General features: G+C 40.5%; 1 protein-coding gene across 2 annotated transcripts in view; it reads right to left on the bottom strand.

Annotated features, from left to right (window-relative positions):
• Window positions 1–23,864, bottom strand: part of parn (poly(A)-specific ribonuclease (deadenylation nuclease)) — a 165,259-nt gene that overhangs the window by 80,344 nt on the left and 61,051 nt on the right. For both annotated transcript variants that reach the window (XM_073060256.1, XM_073060257.1), the window contains exons 19-21: window positions 22,777–22,832; window positions 21,464–21,550; window positions 15,671–15,745 (exon numbers count right to left, since the gene is read on the bottom strand). In XM_073060256.1, coding sequence (XP_072916357.1) covers window positions 15,671–15,745; window positions 21,464–21,550; window positions 22,777–22,832 — 218 coding nt within the window. The remainder of the gene's footprint in view (window positions 1–15,670; window positions 15,746–21,463; window positions 21,551–22,776; window positions 22,833–23,864) is intronic.

Raw genomic sequence — 23,864 nt, 5'->3', positions numbered from 1 at the left:
ACTCAGAGAGCTATCTTGGTTGGAGTCGGGGCCTTTGTGCTTTGGCTTTCAGTAGGGTCATCCATGACAAACAGGTCAAAGGGTAGAGGCCAGACTAAGAGTGGACCACCAGTCCTCCAGGCTTGAGGGTTCAGCTCAGGGCTAACACCCTGACTGCTCAAAGAGAAATTGTTATGGACACAGCAATGAAGAATCCTCTACACAGTCAGTGATGGAAGATCTTCACTGCTGCCCTGAACACCAGCAGCAAAACAGGCAATAAGTAGCATATAGAGCATTTCGGCACAGTGCAGGCACTTCGGCCAACGACGTTGTACTGACCTTTCAACCTAATCCAAAACCAATCTAACCCTTACTCCCACATAGCGCTCTATTTTTGTTCATCCATGTGCTCAAGTATCTGTTAAATCTCCCTAATGTATCTCTCTCTAGAACCACCCCTGGCGGTGCATTTACCACTCTGAAAAACTCAACTCTGACATCCGCCCTGTATTCTCCTCCAATCACCTTAAAATTACACCCTCTCAAATTAGTCATTGCTGCTCCAAGAAAAAGGTACAGGCTGTCAACTTTATCTGTCATATGGGGGGGGGGGGGGGGGAGGAATTATTGAAAGGGACATCATGGAGACAAAGAAACAACTGGGAGATCAGAATTCAGGAGCAAGTTCAAAAACAAAGATGCATTAGAGAAATTGCTCAAATCTAGTGATTTCCCAAAATTTATGACAAATTAACTCTCCATGGGCTTCTAGCCGAGTACAGGTCTTGATTATAACCGATGTTTCGATAGCAAACTCTGCCATCTTCATCAGGCAGAGTCTGTCATCCAAACACAAATTATAATCGATACCTGTTCCTGGCTGGAAGCCAGAAAAGAGTTTATTTGTGCTTAACACTAGTTTGCCAGAGTAACAAGTATTTGACAATACTTGTTTTAAATAACTGGGTCAGAATTTAAGATTTTTTTGTGCAAGTTACTTTGCTAGAATTACAATAGCTCATGTCAGGACTATTAACTTCATTATTATTTCTAAAGTGCAATTGACTGCATATATACCATTATTATTTTCAGGCTGAGTAACATACCTTAGGAATCGTTTGAAACAGTCAACAAGGACCACTTGACCTTGTAAGGATTCTCTGAGGAATTATGCTACCTCCCACTCCGTAACCTTCACTATGTCCCACATAGTTATTCACTTCACTTGTCAAATGGGTTCAGACAACTGAAGGATGAGCAAGGACACCACTGTAATTTACTGGAGTTAGGCAAAAAGAAGTAGGACATTGTCTACTTAACAGCTTTGATAATTCATACAAGAGGAAACTCTTGCAAAACCACCAAGCCTTTCAGACTCCGACCCAAAGGGGGGGGGGGAAAAATGGGCAGACGTTTTGTCTGAGCTTTTCATTTGTAAACAATGTTCCCAAACTAGTGAATTTCAGACACTACCAACTAAAAAATGAATATTAGAGTAAAAACTACATTTACCTCAGGGCATTAAACAGTTGTGGAACTGTTTATGGGAAAGATCTACCAATCATTGCTCAACTTCAGCTGGAATTATATTATTCTAGCAGAGCATACAAAGATCCACACCTTTTTGCCACAGAGCACAATTCAACATTTCTATCACCTGGGAGCAGAGAGAGAATTAGCCAAGCACAAGGATGAGACATTTCCTTGGAGCATGCCACTCCTTTCCTCTGCAACTTATAGTTTGGCTCTTTTCTAATTTTTCCTAGCTTTGCTGAAAGATCAACCCTAAATGCTAGAGAGGTCTCTCTCTCTTTCTAGAGATGCAGGCTAATCTGCACGGCATTTCCAACATTTTTGGATTTATCACCAGCAACACAGAATTGCTCAAATCAGATTATTATAACTTAGGACTTTATTGGGTGGAGCACAGCAAAATGAGTGGAGATCCTATCTAGGTATACAAACTGAGAGATATAGATAGGGCGAATGCATGCACGCTTTTTACCTCATGTTGGATGAAACTAAAATAGAAGCCACAGATTAAGGGTAAAGGGTGAAATATTTAAGTGGTAGATAAAGAGAATCTTCTTCATACAAAGTGGTGTGAATGTGGAATGAGCTGTCAGCAGAAATGGCGGACGCAGGTACAATTGGATATGGAAGAGACATTTGGACTAGATGGGCTGAAGGGCCTGTTTCTGGGCTATAATGCTCTACGACTCGAAGCAACGTACAGCATAAACCAAGAGTTCAGTTCCAGAGTAATAGCACGTTTATATGTGCTTGCATGACCCTGTAGGGTAAGCTGATGGGTGTATGCTTAGTAAAGGTATCCAAGTCCAAAATACAAGAGTCAGACAAAGATGAAAACAACTTGGTGCTAATCCTGCAAATGAGTGTCTACGCAGTGCAATGGCTTGTTCTTATAAAAATTATTTTCTTTATAGAAGCACAGAGCCAAACCTCCACTTACTTGCAAACATAAATAACATCAATTAGATAAAATCAAAGTGTCAACCAAGGCAAGAAAGCAAAAACCAGCGTATGCTGGATATTCAAAAAGTGGAAAACACTGGCGATACCATCTGAGCAGGTCACATCCAAGAAAAGGAAATGAAACGGAGAATACTTCTACTGGATACAAATACTTTCTTCTGTAGAATCACATACCACAAGACAATGGAGACCATATCCTACAGTATCAACTCTATTGGTTAAATTAGTACATCCATGAGTGTGCATTGAAGTTTAAACTGTCCTATTCCCTGATTTCAACATTCATGCAGATTTAATGTTATTAGGAGGACAATAGAGGAGCTCAGGAAACAAATTTTCACTCAAATGTTGGAGGTCTGGAACTTGTTGTCAGAAATATAAAAGCCCTCCAGGTTCAGGGGTTCAGCTCAGGGGAAACATCCCAACAGCTCATGACAGGCCCTTCAGCGCACAATGTTGTGCCGACCATGTAATCTACTCTAGAAACTGCCCAGAATCTCCCTACCGCATAGCCCTCTATTTTTCTAAGCTCTATGTACCTCTCTAAGAGGCTCTTAAAAGACCCTTGTATCTGCTTCCACTACCGCCGCCGGCAGTGCATTCCACGCACCCACCACTGTGTGAAAAACTTACCCCTGACATCCCCTTAGTACCCATTTCCAAACACCTTAAAAACTATGCCCTTTCGTGTTAGCTAATTCAGCCCTGGGAAAAAGTCTCTGGCTATCCACACAATCAATGTCACTCATCATCTTATATACCTCTATCAGGTCACCTCTCACCCTCTGTCACTCCAAGGAGAAAAGGCCAAGCTCACTTAACCTATTCTCATAAGGTATGCCTTCTAATCCAGGCAACATTCTTGTAAATCTACTCTGCACTCTCTCTATAGTATGCACATCCTCCAAGTGGGATCTTACCAAGGTCTTATATAGCTGTAACATTACATCACGGCTTTTGAACTCAATCCCACGGTCGATGAATGCCAACCATATGCCTTCTTAACAACACTGTCAACCTGCACAGCAGCTTTGAGTGTCCTATGAACACAGACCCCAAGATCTCTCAGATCCTCAACTCTGCCAAGAGTCTTACCATTAATATCAGATTCTGCTTCAAATTTGACCTACCAAAATGAACCACTTCACACTTACCTGGGTTGAAGTTCATCTGCCACTTCTCAGCCCAACTCTGCATCCTATAGATTTCCTGATGTATCCTCTGACAACCCTCCAGACTATCCATATCACTCCCAGCCTTTGTATCATCAGCAAACCTACTAACCCACCCTTCCACTTCTTCATCCAGGTCAATATAAAATAATATAATATATATATATATATATATATATTTATAAATCGCAAAGAGGAAGGGTCTCAGAACAGATCCCTGCAGAACACCACTGGCCACTGACTTCCATGCAGAATACGAACCATCTACAACCACCCTTTGCCTTTTGTGGGCAAGCCAATTCTGGATCCACAAAGCAAGGTCTCCTTGGATCCCATTCCTCTTTACTTTCTGAAGGAGCCTGGCATGGGGAACCTTATCAAATGCCCTACTGAAATCCATATACACTACATCCACTACTCAAAAAACATGTTTCAGAAACAGCAATTAAGAATCCTTCTATTTCTCAGTGTGCGACTGTATATAGCCAAGTACAGACAGAAATGGAGGACCTTCATTGCTGCCCTAAACCCCAGTGATACAATGGGCAGTAACCATTGCAATTAAAAGTTACTTGGATGATTACTTGATCAAAGATATCTACCATGAGGGCCATGCCACCTTTTTGCAGTTACTATCAAGTAAAAGGTACAAAAGCCTATAAGTCCGATACCCACCAGGATCACGAACAACTACTTCCCTTCAACCATTCAGTTCTTGAACCAACAGGCAAAACCCTAATCACTGCAGTTTAACAACATTATGACCACTTTACATATTTTATTTTGTTTTGTTTTTTCTTGTAAAAAAACTGTACAATTTATGTTTTTCCTTGTGAATGCTCCCAAGGATGCAGCCTGAAAGACGAGCGTGCCTTCAGGGTTCCGGGATTTCGTGACTCTGGAGATGTGTTGATTCTAGGCCGGTGCCCCTGACTGAAGCGTCACGGGAGAACACGGAACATTGGGAGCAGCAGGTTAGCTGCCGGGGGCTGTGTGTCTGGAGAGCTGCGTCTTTTTGGTGCCGACTCTCCGGGCGCAGAGCTTGGAAAAAAGTGACGAAACAGACTTAACATTGTAAAATCAGTGAGTTGTTTGTTTAGGTCTCCCTCTCGCTGTGAAACAGGGGACACCTCTTTTTCCCTTATGAGGGGAGAGAGAGGAGAGAGAGAGGAGAGAGAGGAGAGAGAGAGGAGAGAGAGAGGAGAGAGAGAGGAGAGAGAGAGGAGAGAGAGAGGAGAGAGAGAGGAGAGAGAGAGGAGAGAGAGAGGAGAGAGAGAGGAGAGAGAGAGGAGAGAGAGAGGAGAGAGAGAGGAGAGAGAGGAGAGAGAGAGGAGAGAGAGAGGAGAGAGAGAGGAGAGAGAGAGGAGAGAGAGAGAGGAGAAGAGAGAGGAGAGAGAGAGGAGGAGAGAGGAGAGAGAGAGAGAGAGGAGAGAGAGGAGGAGAGGAGAGATGAGAGGGAGAGAGAGAGGGAGAGGCTATGGTATGTCAAATTACTGGGAGTGAGCAAGTGCAAGTACTGCAAGTCTGTGTCTTTATTGACGCTTTGCTGCACACTTGTAGCAGCACACCCTCGTGGGAGGGTGCTGATGATTCTTTGCTGGTGTGTGGTGGGGGGGACTTTGCCTTACTGCTGCTTGTGCATGGGAGTGGGAGGGGCTTGGGGTTCAAATGTTTTAACTGTCATTCATTCTTTGGGGCACTCCTCTCTTTTTGTGGACGTCTGCAAAGAAAAAGAATTTCAGTATGTATATTGCATACATTTCACTGAGATTAAATGTACCTGTTGAAACCTATTATATGATGTTAAGTAGAGGAGCTTTTCTTTAGAATGGAGATGAGGAGGAATTTCATTAGCTAGAGTGTGGTGAATCTGTGGAATTCATAGCTGCAGGTGGCTGTGGAGGCCAAGTCTTTTACGTATATTAAAGCAGTTCTTGATTGGTCAGGGCATGAAGGGATATGGGGAGAAGGCAGGAGACTGGGGTTGAGGGGAAATGGATCAGCCATGATGAAATGGCAGAGCAGACTCAATGGGCAAAATGGCCTAATTTAGCTCCTATATGCCTATGATGCTGCCCCAAGAAATTTTTCAATACACCTAAGCATACATGTACTTGCAAATATGGCAATAAACTCGACTTTGATGTGGTCTGTTCTAAAACAGACGGAAAACCGGAACCCTCTGAAAGGTTGAATTGCATTGGCTATTGTCAGATAATCCAAACTGTTGGCATAATGCTGGGAATAAACTTCTCAATTCAACACCAGCCTGACAAGCTACAAAATCAGAGACACCATTGATTTGATAAGAATTACTGACGGGGAGAAAAATATATCTTTTTAGGGTGGATGCTTAGTTCACACAAGTACAATATAAATAGTTGTATTGCATTCAGTCTCTCATACCTGCTTTGCCACTGAATAAGATCATGGCCTTGTCTTTTATCTCAGTACCACTTTCTGGCACTAATCCCATAACCTTCTTTAAATTTAATAATTTATCCACCCTGAATATACCCAATGATTCACTACCCGAGTGAAGGATTTTTTTCTCATCTCTGTCTCCAATGGCTGACTTCTAATTTTGAGACTTTCACCCTGAATCATGATAGCAGCAACTCTACCCCTACCATTCTACCCCAGAATTTTCTGTTTCAGTGAGATCACCTTTCATTCTTCTGAACTAAAGAAATTAAAAGGTCTCGATGAAGGATCTTTGCCCAAAATGTCAACTGTTTACTCTTTTCAACAGATGGTGCCTGGCCTGCTGAGTTCCTCCAGCATTTTGTATATGTTACTTGGATTTCCAGCCTCTGCAGATTTCCTCATGTTTTTAAAAAGGTCCAGTCTGCTTAAGTTCATCTCACATGCTAACCCTAACATCTCAGGATTTGCATGAAACTTCACTGCTCTTTTTCTATTCAAAGTACAGTGGATTCTGGTTAATTGGGACACATCGGGTCCAGTGCATTTTGGCTTAATTAAGCGGCTGTCTTAATTAGCCAAAGTTTCATTCTTATAAAGTATAAAAAAGATGAACTACTGCTTAAATGAATAACAAATTATGTATTTAAATAAAATACAGCAATTAGAACATTACCAATACTATTACATAAGATCATAAGACATGGAGCAGAATGAGGCCATTTGGCTCAGCCAGTTTGCAACCCCATTCACTTTGTAAGCTTTGATGCCCTGACAAATCAAACTATCAACCTCCACTTTAAGTATACCCAATGACCTGGCCTCCACAGCTGCCTATGGCGATGAACTCCACAGAAAGCCACAGTGCTATAAAACTGTGCATTGGCTCCTAATAGTTATTGACGGAGGAATTCAGAGTGTACACTGCGATTTTCATTTGATTGACTGTAAATGAACAAAATCAATGCAGTCACCGAGTGTAAATAATGGACTGCCTTCATACAATGCTTTTGATAAGCACAACCTCCAATTCTTCATTTTCATTGTAACGTTCAAGGAGATTGTCAATACCTTCAAATTCTTCATTACATTTTCGCTCACGGCCGTTTCTGGTATGTCCAAACCTAAATGCTTGAAAATGCAGTGAGCAATACAGTTCTCCCTCTCTCTTACTGCTTATTTCTCGCCAACTACCAGAGACAAAAATCACTGCTTTTTGAACACAAATACATGCAACTGATACAATTTAAAAACTGTTCACTCTAAGCACGGTGAAGTGTTTTACAACCATCCAAATGCCCGCGACTGATGCTAGTTAGAACCTGTTCGGCAAGTCTACTGCTCCAATTAAGTGGCGCAATGTCCCAAATAAGCAGTTGGCCTGATTAACCGACTGCCCAATTAACCTGAATCCACTGCACATTGTTCCTTGGGTAGGGCAACCAGAAACAATGCACAAAATTCCAGTTGTACTCTCACTAGGACTCTACACGCCAAGCAGGAATTCTTGCTTCTTGGAGGCAAACTCTCCAGCAGTTAATAGGAATACAGTCTGCAGTCTTGTTGTACTTTCATTCCCTCTTCCCCCCCCCCCCCCCCCACCACCTCCCTTCTCCCTCATTTGGCTTCACCTATCACCTTCTATATTGTAACTCCTCCCCCTCCCCACCACCCAAGTTCTTATTCTGGCCTCTTACCCCACCTCCTTTCCAGTCTTAAAGCAGGGTCTTGGCCCAAAATGTTGACTGCTCATTCCTCTCCATAGATGCCCTCTGATCTAATGAGTTCCTCTAGCATTTTGTGTCCACAACTCTGGATTTGAACTATCTGTGGAATCTCTTGCACTGTTGCATTTGCATGACAACTTCCTAATTGAACACCTTTGAATTTCACCATTTTGCAAAGGTAATTCTGACTTTCTACTTGAACTTACATTTTTTCCACATGGTATACCATCTGCTATATCACTGCCCTTTCAGTTAAGCTACCTCTATCCCTGCAGATGTCTTCATCTTCCTCACAGCTCAGTCACCCAGCTTTCTGCCAGAAGCAAAACTTGGATATACGAACACGTTTCCCTCATGCAAACAGCTGAGGTACCCATCATTAATTCTATTAATTACAAGCATTAATTACATGGGTACCTCAGATAACAATCCAAAAATAGCATTAATTCCTACTGTCTGATAACCCAATCTTTAATCTACAACCCTTGCTCTACTAAACAACATTGTACAACGGAAAAAATAATGAAAACTTTTATGAAAGGTTTTCATATTAATTATAAAATTGGAAAAGAATCAAAATGGCAACAGTAGCCTTGAGGATGAGTTCATGGAATGTATCTTCGATGATTTCTTGGAGAAATAGATTGAGGAACCAAGCACCGAGTAGACTATTTTAGACATGGTATTGTGTAATGAAACATTTTTAATGAATAATCTTAGAGTATAGAGTCCTTTAGGAGAGAATGATTGCAACATGATAGTTTTTCCAATTCAGTTCGAGATTTAGAAACTTGGCTGAAACTAGTGTTCAAAAATTAACTAAGGAGGATTTAGAATGTGGTGGCAAACTGGCAAATAATTTTTAAAAATTTGGCAAGAACTTCAGAAAGAGCATAAAAACTGATGTAAATATTGGTCCCTTAGAGGGCAATACTGAGGAGAAACAGGAAGAATAGTTCAGAGATTGGCAGAGATATTAAAAAATTATCTTATTGGGGAAGACACTATAAGTGTGTCCCTACAATATTAAAAAACCAAAGGTCTTAAAAGACAGAGGATCTTTAAACATTCTTCATTGCTAGAGAAAAAATTAGTAAGCAAACTAATATGGTGATAGGACAGAAAGTGCCTGGGCCAGATGGCCAGCATCCAAGGGACTTAAAGGAAATGACTAGACAGTGGATGAATTGGTTTCAATCTGCCAAACCTTCCTACGTTCTGGGAATGTCCTAGATAATTAGAAAGGCACAAATGTGTCATTAACACCATAAAAGGAAAGAAGGAACAGAAAATATAAGCAGGAAACAACTGGCTAAATAACAGAGCAATATACACAAAATGCAGAAGAACTCAGCAGGTCAAGCGGCATCAATCAGTCCTGATGGAGGGTCTTGGCCTGAAACATCGACTCTTTATTCTTTTTTTGTTTATGGCCAGATGACGACGCCTGTCACGAAGAAAATGCTGAAATCTATTATTGAGGTGGCAGTGGAAGGACCTTTATTGTCTTACAAATTTTTCCCCAATTAAAGTGAACTTGATTTCATTTTGCATTTAAGTTTTCTAGAATTCTAAGAGGAAGTAAGAAACACAATGAAACTGGAGTCAGTAGAAGTACTACATTTGGATTTCCAGGTGGCTTTCAAAGGGTGCCATGTGAACACCACTCTCTCCTCAGATGCTGCCTGACCTGCTTAGTATTCCAGCAATTTTTTTTCCTTTTAAGATCTATTATTTCACTTCCTCATTTTCTGAGTTAACATCTAGTCTTGGTCTGTTATTGTTACCTGTACCAAGATACAATGAAAAGCTTTCTTTTGCATGCCATTCTGACAGATCATTCCATACCCAAAGACATCAAGGTACTAAAAAGGAAAAGGAAAGCAGAATGCAGAATACAGTGCTGCTATTATAGAGAAAATGCAGTGCTCTCTCTACTGCCTTTATTCAATTTTTAATAGAATAAATCATTCAACTTTTAAAAGTAGACACAATGAAAAAGTGTTTTCTCACCTTTTTCATTTTGTCTACTCCTTTTAAAAGTTGAATGACTTTTTAAAAATTCAAACAATGCCTTAAACCCCATGTAATGATCAAACGGTGTGACTGAATAATTACTTGAAGCCATTTTAAATCTCTTAAAATGAATCAGATTTAATATCACCTGCACACACCATTAAATTTTTTAACTTTGCGGCAGCAGTACAACGTAATGCGACAGCAAGAGAATATTTTGGAAAAATTAAATGAGTAGTGTAAGAAAATAGTGAGGTCCTGTCATGGGTTCAATGTCCACTCAGAAACTGAATGACGGGGAAAGAAGTTGTTCATGAATCATTGTGTGCTTTCAGGCTTCTGTACCTCCTTCCTGATGGCAGCAATAAGAAGAGGGCATGGCCTCGGTGATGCAGGTCCTTAATGATGGACAACACGTTCTTAGGCACTGCTCCATGAAGATGACCTGGATACTACGGAAGCTAGAGCCCAGGATGGAGTAGACTGACTTCACAATGTTCTGCAGCTTATTTCAATCCCGTGCAGCAGCCCCTCACCCCTCCCCCCCGCCCCCAATACCAGACAATGATGCTACCCATTAGAATGCTCTCCACGGTATATCTGCAGAAATTTGCAAGAGTTTTTGCTGACATACCAAATTTCCTTGAACTCCTAAAGTAGTATACCTGCCATCTTGCCTTCTTTATAGCTGCATTGTTATGTTGGGTCCAGGTTAGGTCCTCAAAGAATTGACACTCAGGAACTTGAAATTGCTCAATCTTTCCACTTCCGATCCCTCTGTGAGGACTGGTGTGTTTTCCCTCGTCTTGCCCTTTCTGAAATCCACAATTAGTTTTTTTGGTCCTACTGATGTTGAGTGCAAGGTTGTTGCTGCGACACCACTCTACTAGCTGGTATATCTTGCTCCTGTACACCCTCTCATCACCATCTGAGATTCTACCAACAATGGTTGTATTGTCAGTAAATTTACAGATGCTGTTTGAGCTGTGTCTTGCCACACAATCATGGGTGTAGAGAGATGAGAGATGAAGGGGTGTAGAGAAATGGCTCAGATATTCAAAGAAACTTAAAAAGCCTCCCAACTTTGACAGGCAGGCGAGTGATTGAGTTTTAGCTCCTAGCAAAGGATACAAGAATGTACTGGGAAATGGCAAAGTCCTTCTTGCCAATGAGACCTTCCTAAAGCTTGCCAGCTGATTCCTGGAAGGTGAAGAGTCAGCTCATTCGGACCTTGGCATCTGATCCAGGTAACAAAACGATGAGCACCTCATGACCTAATTGCTTTTGGCAAGCGTGGAATCCACGACTCTTTGAGCAAACTGAGTGTGTCGCTTTATACTGCAGAACCTGACAAGATTAGGCATTTTCCTCTGAAAATTTGCATTTTATGGAGCCATGCAAAATGCCACTGACAGATTACTCACTTAATGCAAATCAAGAGCTCAAGGAACCCATTAACTTGGAGAATAAACAACAGCTAGCTTTGTTGCAATGACCTGCCATTCAAATCATTAAGTTATACAGGAAATGGTCAATTTAACCAACAACCACCTGGAACAGAAACAATCTGAATAAATTTTAGGAGGAAGGGCATAGGCAGCAATGCAGAAATGATGTGCTTATTCCAAAACTATATATCTATTCAAATGAATCAATTCAGAGGGAACAGAACAGATGAAAAACTTTGAATGTTGCAATGGTTCCTTAAAAAAAACAAACATTAACTTAGATATCACATTCCAAAGGAACAGTCCAAACATGGAAAAAAATTCATATTTGAAAAGTATATTAAGAGTTTTGCCTGACAAAAACCTTGTGGCCATATCTGACCACCCATCTCAGTAATACAAATCTCATCTATAAAAGAATGCAATACTGGCAAGATTCAGGAAGTTAGTTCTTTTGCAAAATATCCCAAGTTTTACAATTAGCAATGTACCTTAGAAGAGTAGCTACTGTAATTAAGGTGATCAATTGTTTGTAAATGAAGCTCCTAATCAATGTGATAAATCTAGATAATCCATTCTTTGATCTGATTTTGCAATCCACCTCATCATGGCCCTTGCACCTTATTGTCTACCTGCACTGAAATTCTCTGAAGCCGTAACATTATATACTGTGTTCTGTTATTAATTTTCCCTTTGTACTACCTCAATGTACTTACGTTTGGAATGATCTGTACCAATGGCATGCACATCAAGGTTTCTCCACTATCTTGGTGCATGTGACAATAAATAAGCTAATTACCAAAATGTTGATCGAGGGACAAATGTGTGAAAAGACCAGAGAAAGTATCCCTGCGCTTTTCGGAAAGGTGCCATAGATTTCGTTTTGTACACACGAGAAGGTTTAATGCTTTTTTAAATGTAGCAGCGCACACAAAATTCTAGAGGATCTCAGCAAGTCAGGCAGCATCAATGGAAGGGAATGAGCAGTCAATGTTTCAGGCCGAAACCCTGGGCCGACATGGTACCTTCAATTCCCGCCACTGTCGCTAAGGAGTTTATATGTTCTCCACGTGGGTTTCCTCCAATATCCCAAAGATGTACAATTAGAGTGAGTGAGCGAGCTGTGACCATTCTATGTTGGCGCTGGAAGTGTGGTGACACTCGCTGATTTGATTTGATGGAAACCACACATCTCACTGTTCGTTTCAATGCACAATAAAGCTAATCTTTCATCTCCCTCCGGAAGTTACTGAAACGTCATCCAAGATACTAATTATTTTTCCTTTGAAGCTAGAGCCTTTTAACTCAATGTGAGAGTACAATCAACTGAACCACAGTTAACATCATTTTGAGGAATTTCTAAAACTACTATTGTTCTATGGACTGGCAAGAACTGACAAACGGTCCATTGAACAACAGTAGCTTTAAAAAAAATCCTCAAGAGCTAATTATTGACCTCAGGAGGAGGAGACCAGGAGTCCATGAGCCAGTGCTCATCGGAGGATCAGAAGTGGAGGGGGTCAGCAACTTTAAATTCCTCAGTGTAACGATTTCAGAGTGCCTGCCCTGGGTCCAGCATGCAAGTGGAATTACAAAGAAAGCATGGCAGCGCCTCTACATCCCTTGGAGCCTGCGAAGATTTGGCATGACCTCTAAAACTTTGACAAACTTCTGTAGATGTGTGATGGAGAGTATATTAACTAGCTGCATCACAGCCTGATATGGAAACAGCAAAGCCCTTGAACAGAAAGGTCTACAAAAAGTAGTGGGTATTGCTCAGTTCATCACAGGTAAAGTACATCTCCCCAGCACTGGCTACATCTAATGGACAGTTGTCGCATGAAAGCAGCATTCATCATCCGGGACCCCCACCACCCAGATCATGCTCTCTTCTCACTGCTGCCATCAGGAAAAAGGTACAGGAGCCTCAGGATTCACACCACCAAATTCAGGAACAGTTATTACCGCTCAACCATTGGGCTCTTGAACGAAAAGGCTTCACTTGCCCCAGCACCGAAATGTTCTCACACCTATGAACTCACTTTCAAGAATTCTTCATCTCATCTCATGTTCTCGGTATTCATTTCTTATTTATTATTATTTCTTTCTTTCTGCATTTGCACAACTGCTGTCTTTTGCACATTGGTTAAACATCCATTTGGCGGCGTCTTGCATCGATTCTATAATGGTTATGCTGTTATGGATTTGTTGACTATGCCTGCAAGAAGATGAATCACAGGGTTGCATATAGTGACATATATGTACTTTGATAATAAATTTACTTTGAACTTTGAATGAGGAAAGATAGAAGGAAACACTCTACTGCAGCAAACACCAATCGATCTTGGTGCAGTATCAGAGGACTGGAGGATGGCAGATGCTGTTCTGTTCAACAAAGGTAACAGTGATAATTTCGGGAGTTATAAACCAGTGAGTCTTCTGTCAGTAGTGGGAAAGCTCATGATGAGGATTCTTCCAGAGAGGATTTACATCCATCTGGAGAAGCATATTCTGATTAGGGATAGTCTATCTATTTGGCTTTGTGAGGGGTAGATCATGCCTTGAAGGTGGAGTACAATGTTAATAGCAGGATTCTTAGCAATGTGGAGGATGAGAGAGGTCAAAATCCATAGATCCCTTAAAGCTGCCATGCAAGTTGATAGGGTGGTTAAGAAGGTAGATGCTATGTTGACCTTTATTACTTTGGGGATTGGCATCTTTTTACCACTTCCCTCTGCTGCCTACCATCAAGGCAATTTTGATCCAATTAGCCAGCTCACTCCTTGAATTGAACTTTTTTCAAGTACTGACTATATCAGTGGTTAAGTTGTGCTGCTCTTCACACTTTCACACTGGATTTGGCCCAGAGAATTAAAATGAAGAACTGCGAAGAGATAGACAGAAATACCTTAAGTCTCATAGCTTATTTAGCAGTAGCACTGGTGATCATTTGAATGCATCGTTTTCAGGTGGTAAAATTGCTGATCTACCGAGACTGATATGACAAGTAATATTAAAAAATAATTTTTCAAAAATTAGTCAAGTCTTGGCGCCTGCAAAGGGAAATGGAAAAACATCACCCTTGTGCTTATACTTGTGTATTTATTCTGAGTTGAGATTGCTGAATGACTGTCACAAGTGCAAGTAGCCGATGAATCAAAAGAACTGTGTGACTATCACATGTGCTCTATGGGCATCCGTCCAGATTTCTTAACAGCAAAACATTCTACTTCCCAGAGATTCTGCTTCTATTTTGTTACCCCAAGTTAAACTACACAGATGATTGACCAATATAGTCTTTAGTCACTGACTCACACATCTCAAGATGTCAAGTTCAGCGTTCCTGCTATCATCAAACCAGAAAGTGCTGGAAATATTCAACAGGTCAGGTCACATCTATGAGAAAAGAAACAGAATTAATGCTTTTGGGTCCAAGATCCTTCATCACAACCACAAACATTAACTGTTTCTGTTGCCATTGATGAGGCCTGACCTGCTGAGTATTTAAATCATTGTTTCTCTTTTAATTTTTAGATTCGCAACATCCAGCTTCGACCCCTTCCCCCTCCCTCCCCCACTTTCATCTGTTCAAAAGTTCAAAGTAAATTTATGATCAAAGTATGTCACCATATACTACTCTGAGATTTGTTTTCTTGCTGGCATTCACAGTAGAACAAAATACAACAGAATCAATGAAAAGCCACACGCAAAAAGACAATCATTGTGCAAAAGACAAACTGTGCAAGTACAAAAATTAACAAATAAAGATAATAATGAAGTAAATAAATATTACTGAGAACAAGAGTTACACAGTCCCTTGAAAGTGAGTCCATAGGTTGTGGAATCAATTCAGTGTTGAGTGAAGTTGTCCACTGTGGTTCAAGAGCCTGATGGTTGAAGGGTAATAACCGTTCCTGAAACTGGTGTTGTGGGATCTAAGGCTCCTGTACCTCCTTCCCGATGGCAACAGCGAGCTCTGCTGGTTTCTGCTGTTCAGCTGACTGTGAACAACAGAGCAAGACAGGGAGGAATAGCTGGAACAAATCAGGGTGTCACAAGAAGAAAACTGGTCATACCACCCCTTCCTAATCACTTCCTACCATTTCACGACATATGCCACTGATATTAAATCTGATTCTGATTCTGGCTCTGGGAGGTTTATGTTGAAGTTAGACAAAGGTACGGTCACACCCACTTGCGAATCTCCTGCAAAGGAGCCTGCCAAAAATCAGTCAAGACAGGAATGAATAATAGTTGGAGTACAGTCAGTAAGTACACATGGATCTTTAAACTGGGAAAAAAATTATAACAGGGGTGGGGGAGAAAACCGACAAAGGAGGAACATGATTACACAAGCCTTTGTGCAGGAACAGTTGACTCTGCAAAAATTTGCAACTGCACTCACCGATCTGTACCTGCTCCCGTTGGCTCAGTGCAACAAATGCTGAAGTATCATCTATCCAAGACACCTGGATGTTACCTAGTATTAGAATGAAATCACAGTCACATACAAATATTTAATAAACTTGTACTTCAAAATGTCACTTGATAGGAAGAGCATGATTTGAAGCCTTTGTTAAATCAAAATAAACTGTTAGCATTTTACTAAACCCAAGTCATATTTTTGATATCTGATTACAATGCATGCCATGCAGTCATCAAAAGCACTTTGTTACTTTCAAACATAAAGGAGATAAAACTATTCTTTAAAAAAAGTACCATGTTCCTAATTTGGTGCAGTAATAAGCCTATTTCAGGGAAGTCCAAAGTTCATTCATTTAATTCATGAAGTCAGTTAAGCCCAAATTCTAGTTCAGTAACATCTTAAAAGTCATCTTTAAGTATTTTTTTCTCCCAGGCAGTTAATGTGATTACTCATTCTAGTCATCAGCACACCCTCTTTCTGTTGCACCTATTTGCTGCATTGCACTTCAAACACTTAAAGCCATTTTTTAAAATATAACTGTTAACATCACATATGCATGCTGGTATTTATGTATTAATGCACATTTTATTCCATATCCATACTTCAACATCTGACTTTATATTATATAATTCTTTATAATTGTTCAATGTTATTTTTTGTTGCACGTCACACCAACACACACCCGGCGACTCAGGAACAGCTTCTTTTCTTCTGCTATCCAATTCCTAAATGGACATTGAACCCTTGGACACTACCTCACTTTTTTTATATATATCATTTGTTTTTTTGCATGATTTTTGATCTATTCAATATACATAGACTGCAATTGATTTAATTTTTATTATTATTGTTTTTTTCCTTCTATACTATGTATTACATTGAACTGCTGCTGCTAAGTTAACAAATTTCACGACACGTGCTGGTGATAATAAACCTGATTCTGACATTGTGAATAAAGTTGATTCATCGCAACTTAATCTTTTTCACCATCTGTAGGCTTACAACACTAATTTGAGACCTTCTCTAATTAGCTGTTTTCTACTGGACAATGTAATCACATTGTTTGAACTATTCTTTGATCTATTAACGCACAGCAATAAACTACTGAGGAAGGGTAAGCAACATACACAAGTTGCTGGAGGAACTCGGCAGGTCAGGCAACATCTACGGAAATGAATAAACAGTCAATGTTTCGGGCCAAGACCCTTCATCAGGACTGAAAGGAAGGGGGAAGACGCCACAATAAAAAGTTGATGGGAGGGGGAGGCGGCTTGCTGGAAGGGTGACAGGTGAAGCCAGATGGGTGGGAAAGGTAAAGGGCTACAGAGGAAGGAATCTGATAGGAGAGCAGAGTTGACCTTAGGAGAAAGGGAAAGAGGAGCAGACGCTGGGGAAGGTGCTAGGCAGATGAGAAGAGGTAAAGGGCCAGAGTGGGGAGTGGGGAATATAAGAAGGGGGAGGGGACAGAATTTTTTTTTAAAAACAGAAAGGAGAAATCAATATTCACACCATCATGCTGGAGGCTATCCAGGAAGAATATAAAGGTACAGCTCCTCCACCCTGAGGGTGGTCTCAAGTTGGCACAAGAGGAGGCCATGTTGGAATACGAATTGGAATTAAAATGTTTTGCCACTGGGAAGTTCCATTTTTGGAGGGCGGAGTGGAGGTGCTCAAAGAAGCAGTCCCCCAAATTACAATGGGTCTCATCAATGTAGAGGAAGTCGCACTGGGAGCACTGGATACAAAAGATGACCCCAGCAGATTTGCAGTGAAGTGTTGCTTCACCTGGAAGGACTCTTTGGGGCACTGAATGGAGGTGATGGAGGAGGTGAATGGGCAGGTGTAGAACTTTGGCCACATGCAGGGATAAGTGTGAAGAGAGAGTTTAGTGGGGAAGGATGAATGGACAAGAGAATCATGGAGTGAGTGATCCCTGCGGAAACTGCAGGAGACAGCAGCGTGGAGTTAAAGATATGTTAGATGGCACAGTCCCTTTTGAGATGGCGATAGTTGCAGAGAATGATGTGTTGGATGTTGAGGCTCATGGGGAGGAAGAGTAACATATGGAAAAATAAAGTTACAATCCTCAACAGAAATGTATTTTGGCAATTGGCTTCCAAGTTTGATAACCCAAGCCTTTCAAATTCTCCTACAGAACAACTTTTGACATCTTGTCAAGTTGACAAGAGTCCATGATATTCCTTAAGTTAACTGCAATTTCTTGACAAAGAGATTATGAGAAAGTAATTTATGTCATCCAGAGATCAAATTAATGATTTAAGATCTGCAGGCATTTCTCACTTATGTTGAATTGACAAAGCTAATTCTGTATTTTTATCAGAAGTAGATGATTCTGCTCTATTTAAGCACATGACAGTGGGATTAGTGCATCTGTAGTGATACTGGAGGAATATTCAGCTTGGTGTTTTCCTTCTGCCCTGTCAACACAGAGTTGGCCACATAGCCATCATATTTACATTCCGTAAAACTTCACCAAAACAAATAATAATAAATATTGAAAATGCTCATTGGGCCAAACCACTCAATCCATTTTCACTTCAGCTCCACTAACTTTCATCAGAAAGGTTTCAACTGTCCTTCAGAATGATCAGCTGCCTGTACCTTGACACTGTTCCTACCTAAAGGTGTTACCTGACCCATTGAACATTATCAAATAATTAAAAAATTTACTTTGGAACACAAGTTCTTATTGTCGGCCTGTCTGCTTTCTCAAAATATGAGAATCTCAAATCTCACCAAAGCCTCTGTGCATCTTCTTCCCAGTTCTCACTACCACCCAGTTTTGTGCTACCTGTAAATTTGCAGCCATTACATTTAGTTCTCTCATCTCAATCATTACATTCACCATAAGTAGCTACGGCCCAAGCTCTGAATCTTGTTGTGCACCACTAGTCACAGCCTGCCATCACAAAAAGGATCGGTTTATTCCAAGTGCTTCCTGTATTACAAATGTTACATGTCAGTAACCCTACGTGCATTAATCTACAAACCCCATTTCCAGAAAAGTTAGGATATTTTCCAAAATGCAATAAAAACAAAAATCTGTGATATGTTAATTCACGTGAACCTTTATTTAACTGACAAAAGTACAAAGAAAAGATTTTCAATAGTTTTACTGACCAACTTAATTGTATTTTGCAAATATACACAAATTTAGAATTTGATGGCTGCAACACACTCAACAAAAGTTGGGACAGAGGCATGTTTACCATTGTGTTACATCACCTTTCCTTTTAATAACACTTTTTAATCGTTTTGGAACTGAGGATACTAATTGTAGTAGATTTGCAATTGGAAATTTTGTCCAGTCTTGCTTGACATAAGACTTCAGCTGCTCAACAGTCCGTGGTCTCCGTTGTCTGATTCTCCTCTTCATGACGCGCCATACATTTTCAATAGGAGATAGATCTGGACTGGCAGCAGGCCAGTCAAGCACACACACTCTGTGTCTACAAAGCCACGCTGTTGTAGCCCGTGCAGAATGTGGTCTGGCATTGTCCTGCTGAAATAAGCATGGATGTCCCGGGAAGAGACGTCGCCTTGATGGCAACATACGTCTCTCTAAAATCTTAATATACGCCTCAGAGTCAATGGTACCTTCACAAACATGCAACTCACCCATGCCGTGGGCACTGATGCACCCCCATACCATCACAGATGCTGGCTTTTGCACGTTTCACTGATAACAATCAGGATGGTTGTTTTCATCTTTGGCATGGAGAACTTGACGCCTGTTTTTTCCAAAAACTAGCTGAAATGTGGACTCATCTGACCACAGCACATGGTTCCCCAGTCTTTCGCTCCATCTGAGATGAGCTCGGGCCCTGAGAACTCGCCAGCGTTTCTGCATAGAGTTGATGTATCGCTTCCTCCTTGCGTAATACAGTTTCAAGTTGCATTTCTGGATGCAGCGACAGACTGTGTTAAGTGACAATGGTTTTCCGAAGTACTCCTGAGCCCAGGTGGCTATAATTGTCACAGTAGCTTGACGGTTTCTTAGGCAGTGACACCTGAGGGCTCGAAGATCACGCGCATTCAACAGTGGTTTCCGACCTTGCCCTTTACGCACTGAGATGTCTCTGAACTCTCTGAATCTTTTCACAATATTATGTACTGTAGATGTTGAAAGACCTAAATTCTCTGCAATCTTGCGTTGGGAAATGTTCCTTTTGAACTGACTAACAATTCTCTCATGAATTTTGGTACAAAGGGGTGGGCCACGACCCATCCTTGCTTGCAAAGACTGAGCCTTTGATGGACGCTACTTTTATACCCAATCATGATACCTCACCTGCTACCAATTAGCCTGCTTAATGTGGAGTCTTCCAAACTGGTGTTACTTGAATATTCTGTGCACCTTTCAATCTTATTTTAACTCTGTCCCAACTTTTGTTGAGTGTGTTGCAGCCATCAAATTCTAAATTTGTGTATATTTACAAAATACAATTAAGTTGGTCAGTAAAACTATTGAAAATCTTTTCTTTGTACTTTTGTCAGTTAAATAAAGGTTCACGTGAATTAACATATCACAGATTTTTGTTTTTATTGCATTTTGGAAAATATCCCAACTTTTCTGGAAATGGGGTTTGTATATGGAGCCCTGTCAAACTTCATATTCATAAAACGTAGAACACTACAGTTCAATCAGTGCCCTTCAGCCCATGATGTACCAACATTTCAACCCTTTTATTTCTTTTACCAATGTGCATGACCATATACTTCCCAGCACTATTCCATCTGCCACTTCCTTGCCCATTCTTCTAATCTGTCTAAGTCCTGCTGTAGCCTCTCTACTTCTTCAAAACCGCTTGCTCCCAACCTATCTTCATATCAGCCACAAACTTTACAATAAAGCAATCAATTCTGTCATCCAAGACATTGACTATAACGTAAAAAGAAGCAGTCCCAACACAGACTCCTGGAGAACACCACTAGTCACCGACAGCCAATCAGCAAAGGCTCCCTACGGTAAGGAGGTGTCTTGAAACTATGCCCATCAATTCTAGTCTTATTCACCAGCAGAAACAGATTTCCTGCCTCTATCTTATCTATCCCTTTCATAGGTTTCCATAAGATCTTTCTCTTTTTCTTTCTTTCTTCGTTTTGTGGCTGTCTGTGGGAAAATGAAACTCAGGGTTGTATACTGTATACATACATACTTTGCAAATAAATGTACTTTGGATCATTGAAGATCTGCTCTCATTCTTCTGTATTTCAGTAAATATAGTCGAAAGTGACAATTGCTCCTCATAGGTTAACCCTTCATCACCACAATCAACCTGGTGAACCTCCTCTGCACCACCTCCAAAGCCAGTAAATCTTTCCTCAGATTAAAAGGCCAGGACTGCACTCAGTGCTCCAGGTGTGGTCTCACCATTCCCCTGTGCAGTTGCAGCACAACCTCCCTGCTCATTCACTGGAAAATCCTGATTATAACCACATGACTCATCAGGGGAAACTTAATCTTGTATACTTCATTTACAAAGTTTGCTCCAAGTGACAATGGACACAGGCATCGTAAATAATAAATTGAAATTGGCAAAGCAGCAAAACTTTTGAAAAATCCATAAAATTAGTCATTTTTGGAAGGAGATATATCAGTAAGTATATTTTGAAGAACCTTTATAAAAGGTTGAGATGCAGCATTAAATCCTTCATTTTTAAAATGGAAACAGCGTTGACCACATTGCTAGACTTTTATGAAATGAAACTTGAAAGTACTTTGCAAGAAGACAAAGGGAAGGATCCTACCAAAGGCACTGAAAAGTTGGTAGAGGTCACTGGTCTTCCATTCCTTGGGAAAACGAACATGGAGAACATGGTCTCTTTTTGGTTGCACTGAAAGAGAAAAGCAAACACTGGTGAGGTTGATGATAAAGCTTTGGTGCTTCAGGGATTCAAAACTTGGCGGATGAAAAAAATAAGTACAATTTGTTCTCTCAACACATGAATCAGTTAAAAATAGATGCATATGTAAGTAAGTGCCTGCCAATAAACAGTCATGGTTTAATCCTTGAACAACTGATGGCCTTCATTCTTACAAAAAGCTTTTCATTACTTCCACTGAGCTGTTGTATAGATTCTTCCTTTTCCCTTGAGCTGGTCTAACATTCCTTTCCAAAGGAAATGCTAACACACTTCAGAGAAACAGAAACACATGACCACCATGAATACTGAGCCTGAGTTTTCTCTTTACGAGAATTCTCTGTAATTGTGTCAGTGCCTATTTAACTGTAAATTTATTTATATTTATTTACTTGGAGATACAGCATGGAACAGGTCCTTCCGGCCCAATGAACTGCGCCACCCAGCAACCAACTGATTTAACCACAGTTCAATCACAGGACAATTTACAATGACCAATTAACCTACTAACCGGTACGTCTTGGACTATGGGAGGAAACCAGAGCACCCGGAGAAAACCCACATGGACATGGGGAGAATGTACAAACTTCTTACAGACAGCCTGGAATTAAACGCCAAAGACCGAAGCCCCAGGCTGCAATAGTGTCGCACTAATCACTGTGCTACTATGGCACCCCTTCTTGGAGGACAGGTCTTCCTTCAAAAGTGCAAACTATCAACGTGTCTGCACTTGTTTCTGTGCGTCTTATAGGTTTCATTTTGTAGCATTGTAGCAGTTTCAGCAAAGTTCTAACCCTATTCCCCTATTTCTATAGCATGATCATATTCAGTACCATAAACCACTGACAACTAGCCTGTTTAGAGAACATAGAAATCTACAGCACATTACAGGCACTTTGGCTCACAATGTTGTGCCAACCATGTAACCTACTCTAGAAACTGTCTAGAATTTCCCTAGCGCATAGCCCTCTGTTCAGTTTATGAAATAAGCACACTTGCCATTCCAATCACATATCAAAGTTGTCTTAAAAGTGGAAATAAAGTACAAGTTAAAATAAACAGATTATAACATACAAAATTACTTGAATTCAATTTTGGATTTTCAAAGCCCTTAAGGAAATTAACAAGTAGTACAAAGTTGCTCTATGGGACATAACAAACTGATGCACATTTATGTACAGTTAAAATAATGTACTTACAATCTGGTCCACTGAGGTTCAGGTAGGGAATATCAATAACTCTCATTAGAAACAGTCTGAAAACAAAATAAAAACAACTCTATGAAGATTGTTAATGAGAAGTAAAGCACAATTAGATAGTTGTCTGGAAATCATCACCTGTTATCATGTTGGAGAGCTGAACTGGCTAAAGAATGCAATGGTCAGAATTCTTGTTATCTGCTACAATTTATATTGTTTAAAGACTGACATAGAGATGAACGCACAATCACCCAGAGAGGGGGGAATAGGTTAACTAAAAAACAGTAGGCTAACAGAACAGAATTAACAGACATACCACTGCACATCGATAATGTGTAATCAGTTGCATAAACTGCCCCAAGTAAGCAACTTGCCCAACATATTTTGCATTGTTATTGGTGCCTATGCTTTGAGTTGGGAAGTGCTATTTGCTACTTATTCTGACCAGCTGGATGACTGTCACCAATGTTTATAAAATATGAGATTAGGAGAAAAAAAGGCACATCAATAGGTTTAGATCACCCAAGATCCCAATGTCCTAATCTTCCACATATATTACTGTGTCCTTTCTATTAGAGTCATAGCAAACAGCAGAAACAGGCCCTTCAACCCATCTAGTCTCTGTCAAACCATTTAGAATGCCTAATCCCATTGACCTGCACCTGGACCATAGTCCTCCGTACCCCTCCCATCCATGTACCTATCCAAACTTCTCTTAAAAGTCGACATCTATATCATGGGCACCACTTGCGCTAGCAGCTCGTTCCACACCCTCACCACCCTGAGTGAAGAAGTTTCCTCTCATGTTCCCCTTAAACATTTCACCTTTCACTTTTAACCCATGACCTCAGTCTCACCCAAACTTAGTGGGGAAAAGCCTGTTTGATTTATCCTGTCTCTATCCCTAATTTTTTTTTAAACCTCTAACAAATCACCTCTCAATCTCTTGTGTTATAGGGAATAATGTTATAACCTATTAAATCTTTCCAAGTAACTTAGGACCACCAGCATTAGGATGAAAATAAAATTAATTGTCAAATTCAAAATTGCAATCAGACTTTCAAAGTTACTGAGTAACTGTAAAACAC

Source organism: Hemitrygon akajei, chromosome 11, assembly GCF_048418815.1.
Source record: "Hemitrygon akajei chromosome 11, sHemAka1.3, whole genome shotgun sequence".
In the NCBI taxonomy this organism is placed as follows: Eukaryota; Metazoa; Chordata; class Chondrichthyes; order Myliobatiformes; family Dasyatidae; genus Hemitrygon; species Hemitrygon akajei.
The sequence above is the reverse complement of the archived record's forward strand: the minus strand, read 5'-3'. Positions and strand labels throughout refer to the sequence as shown.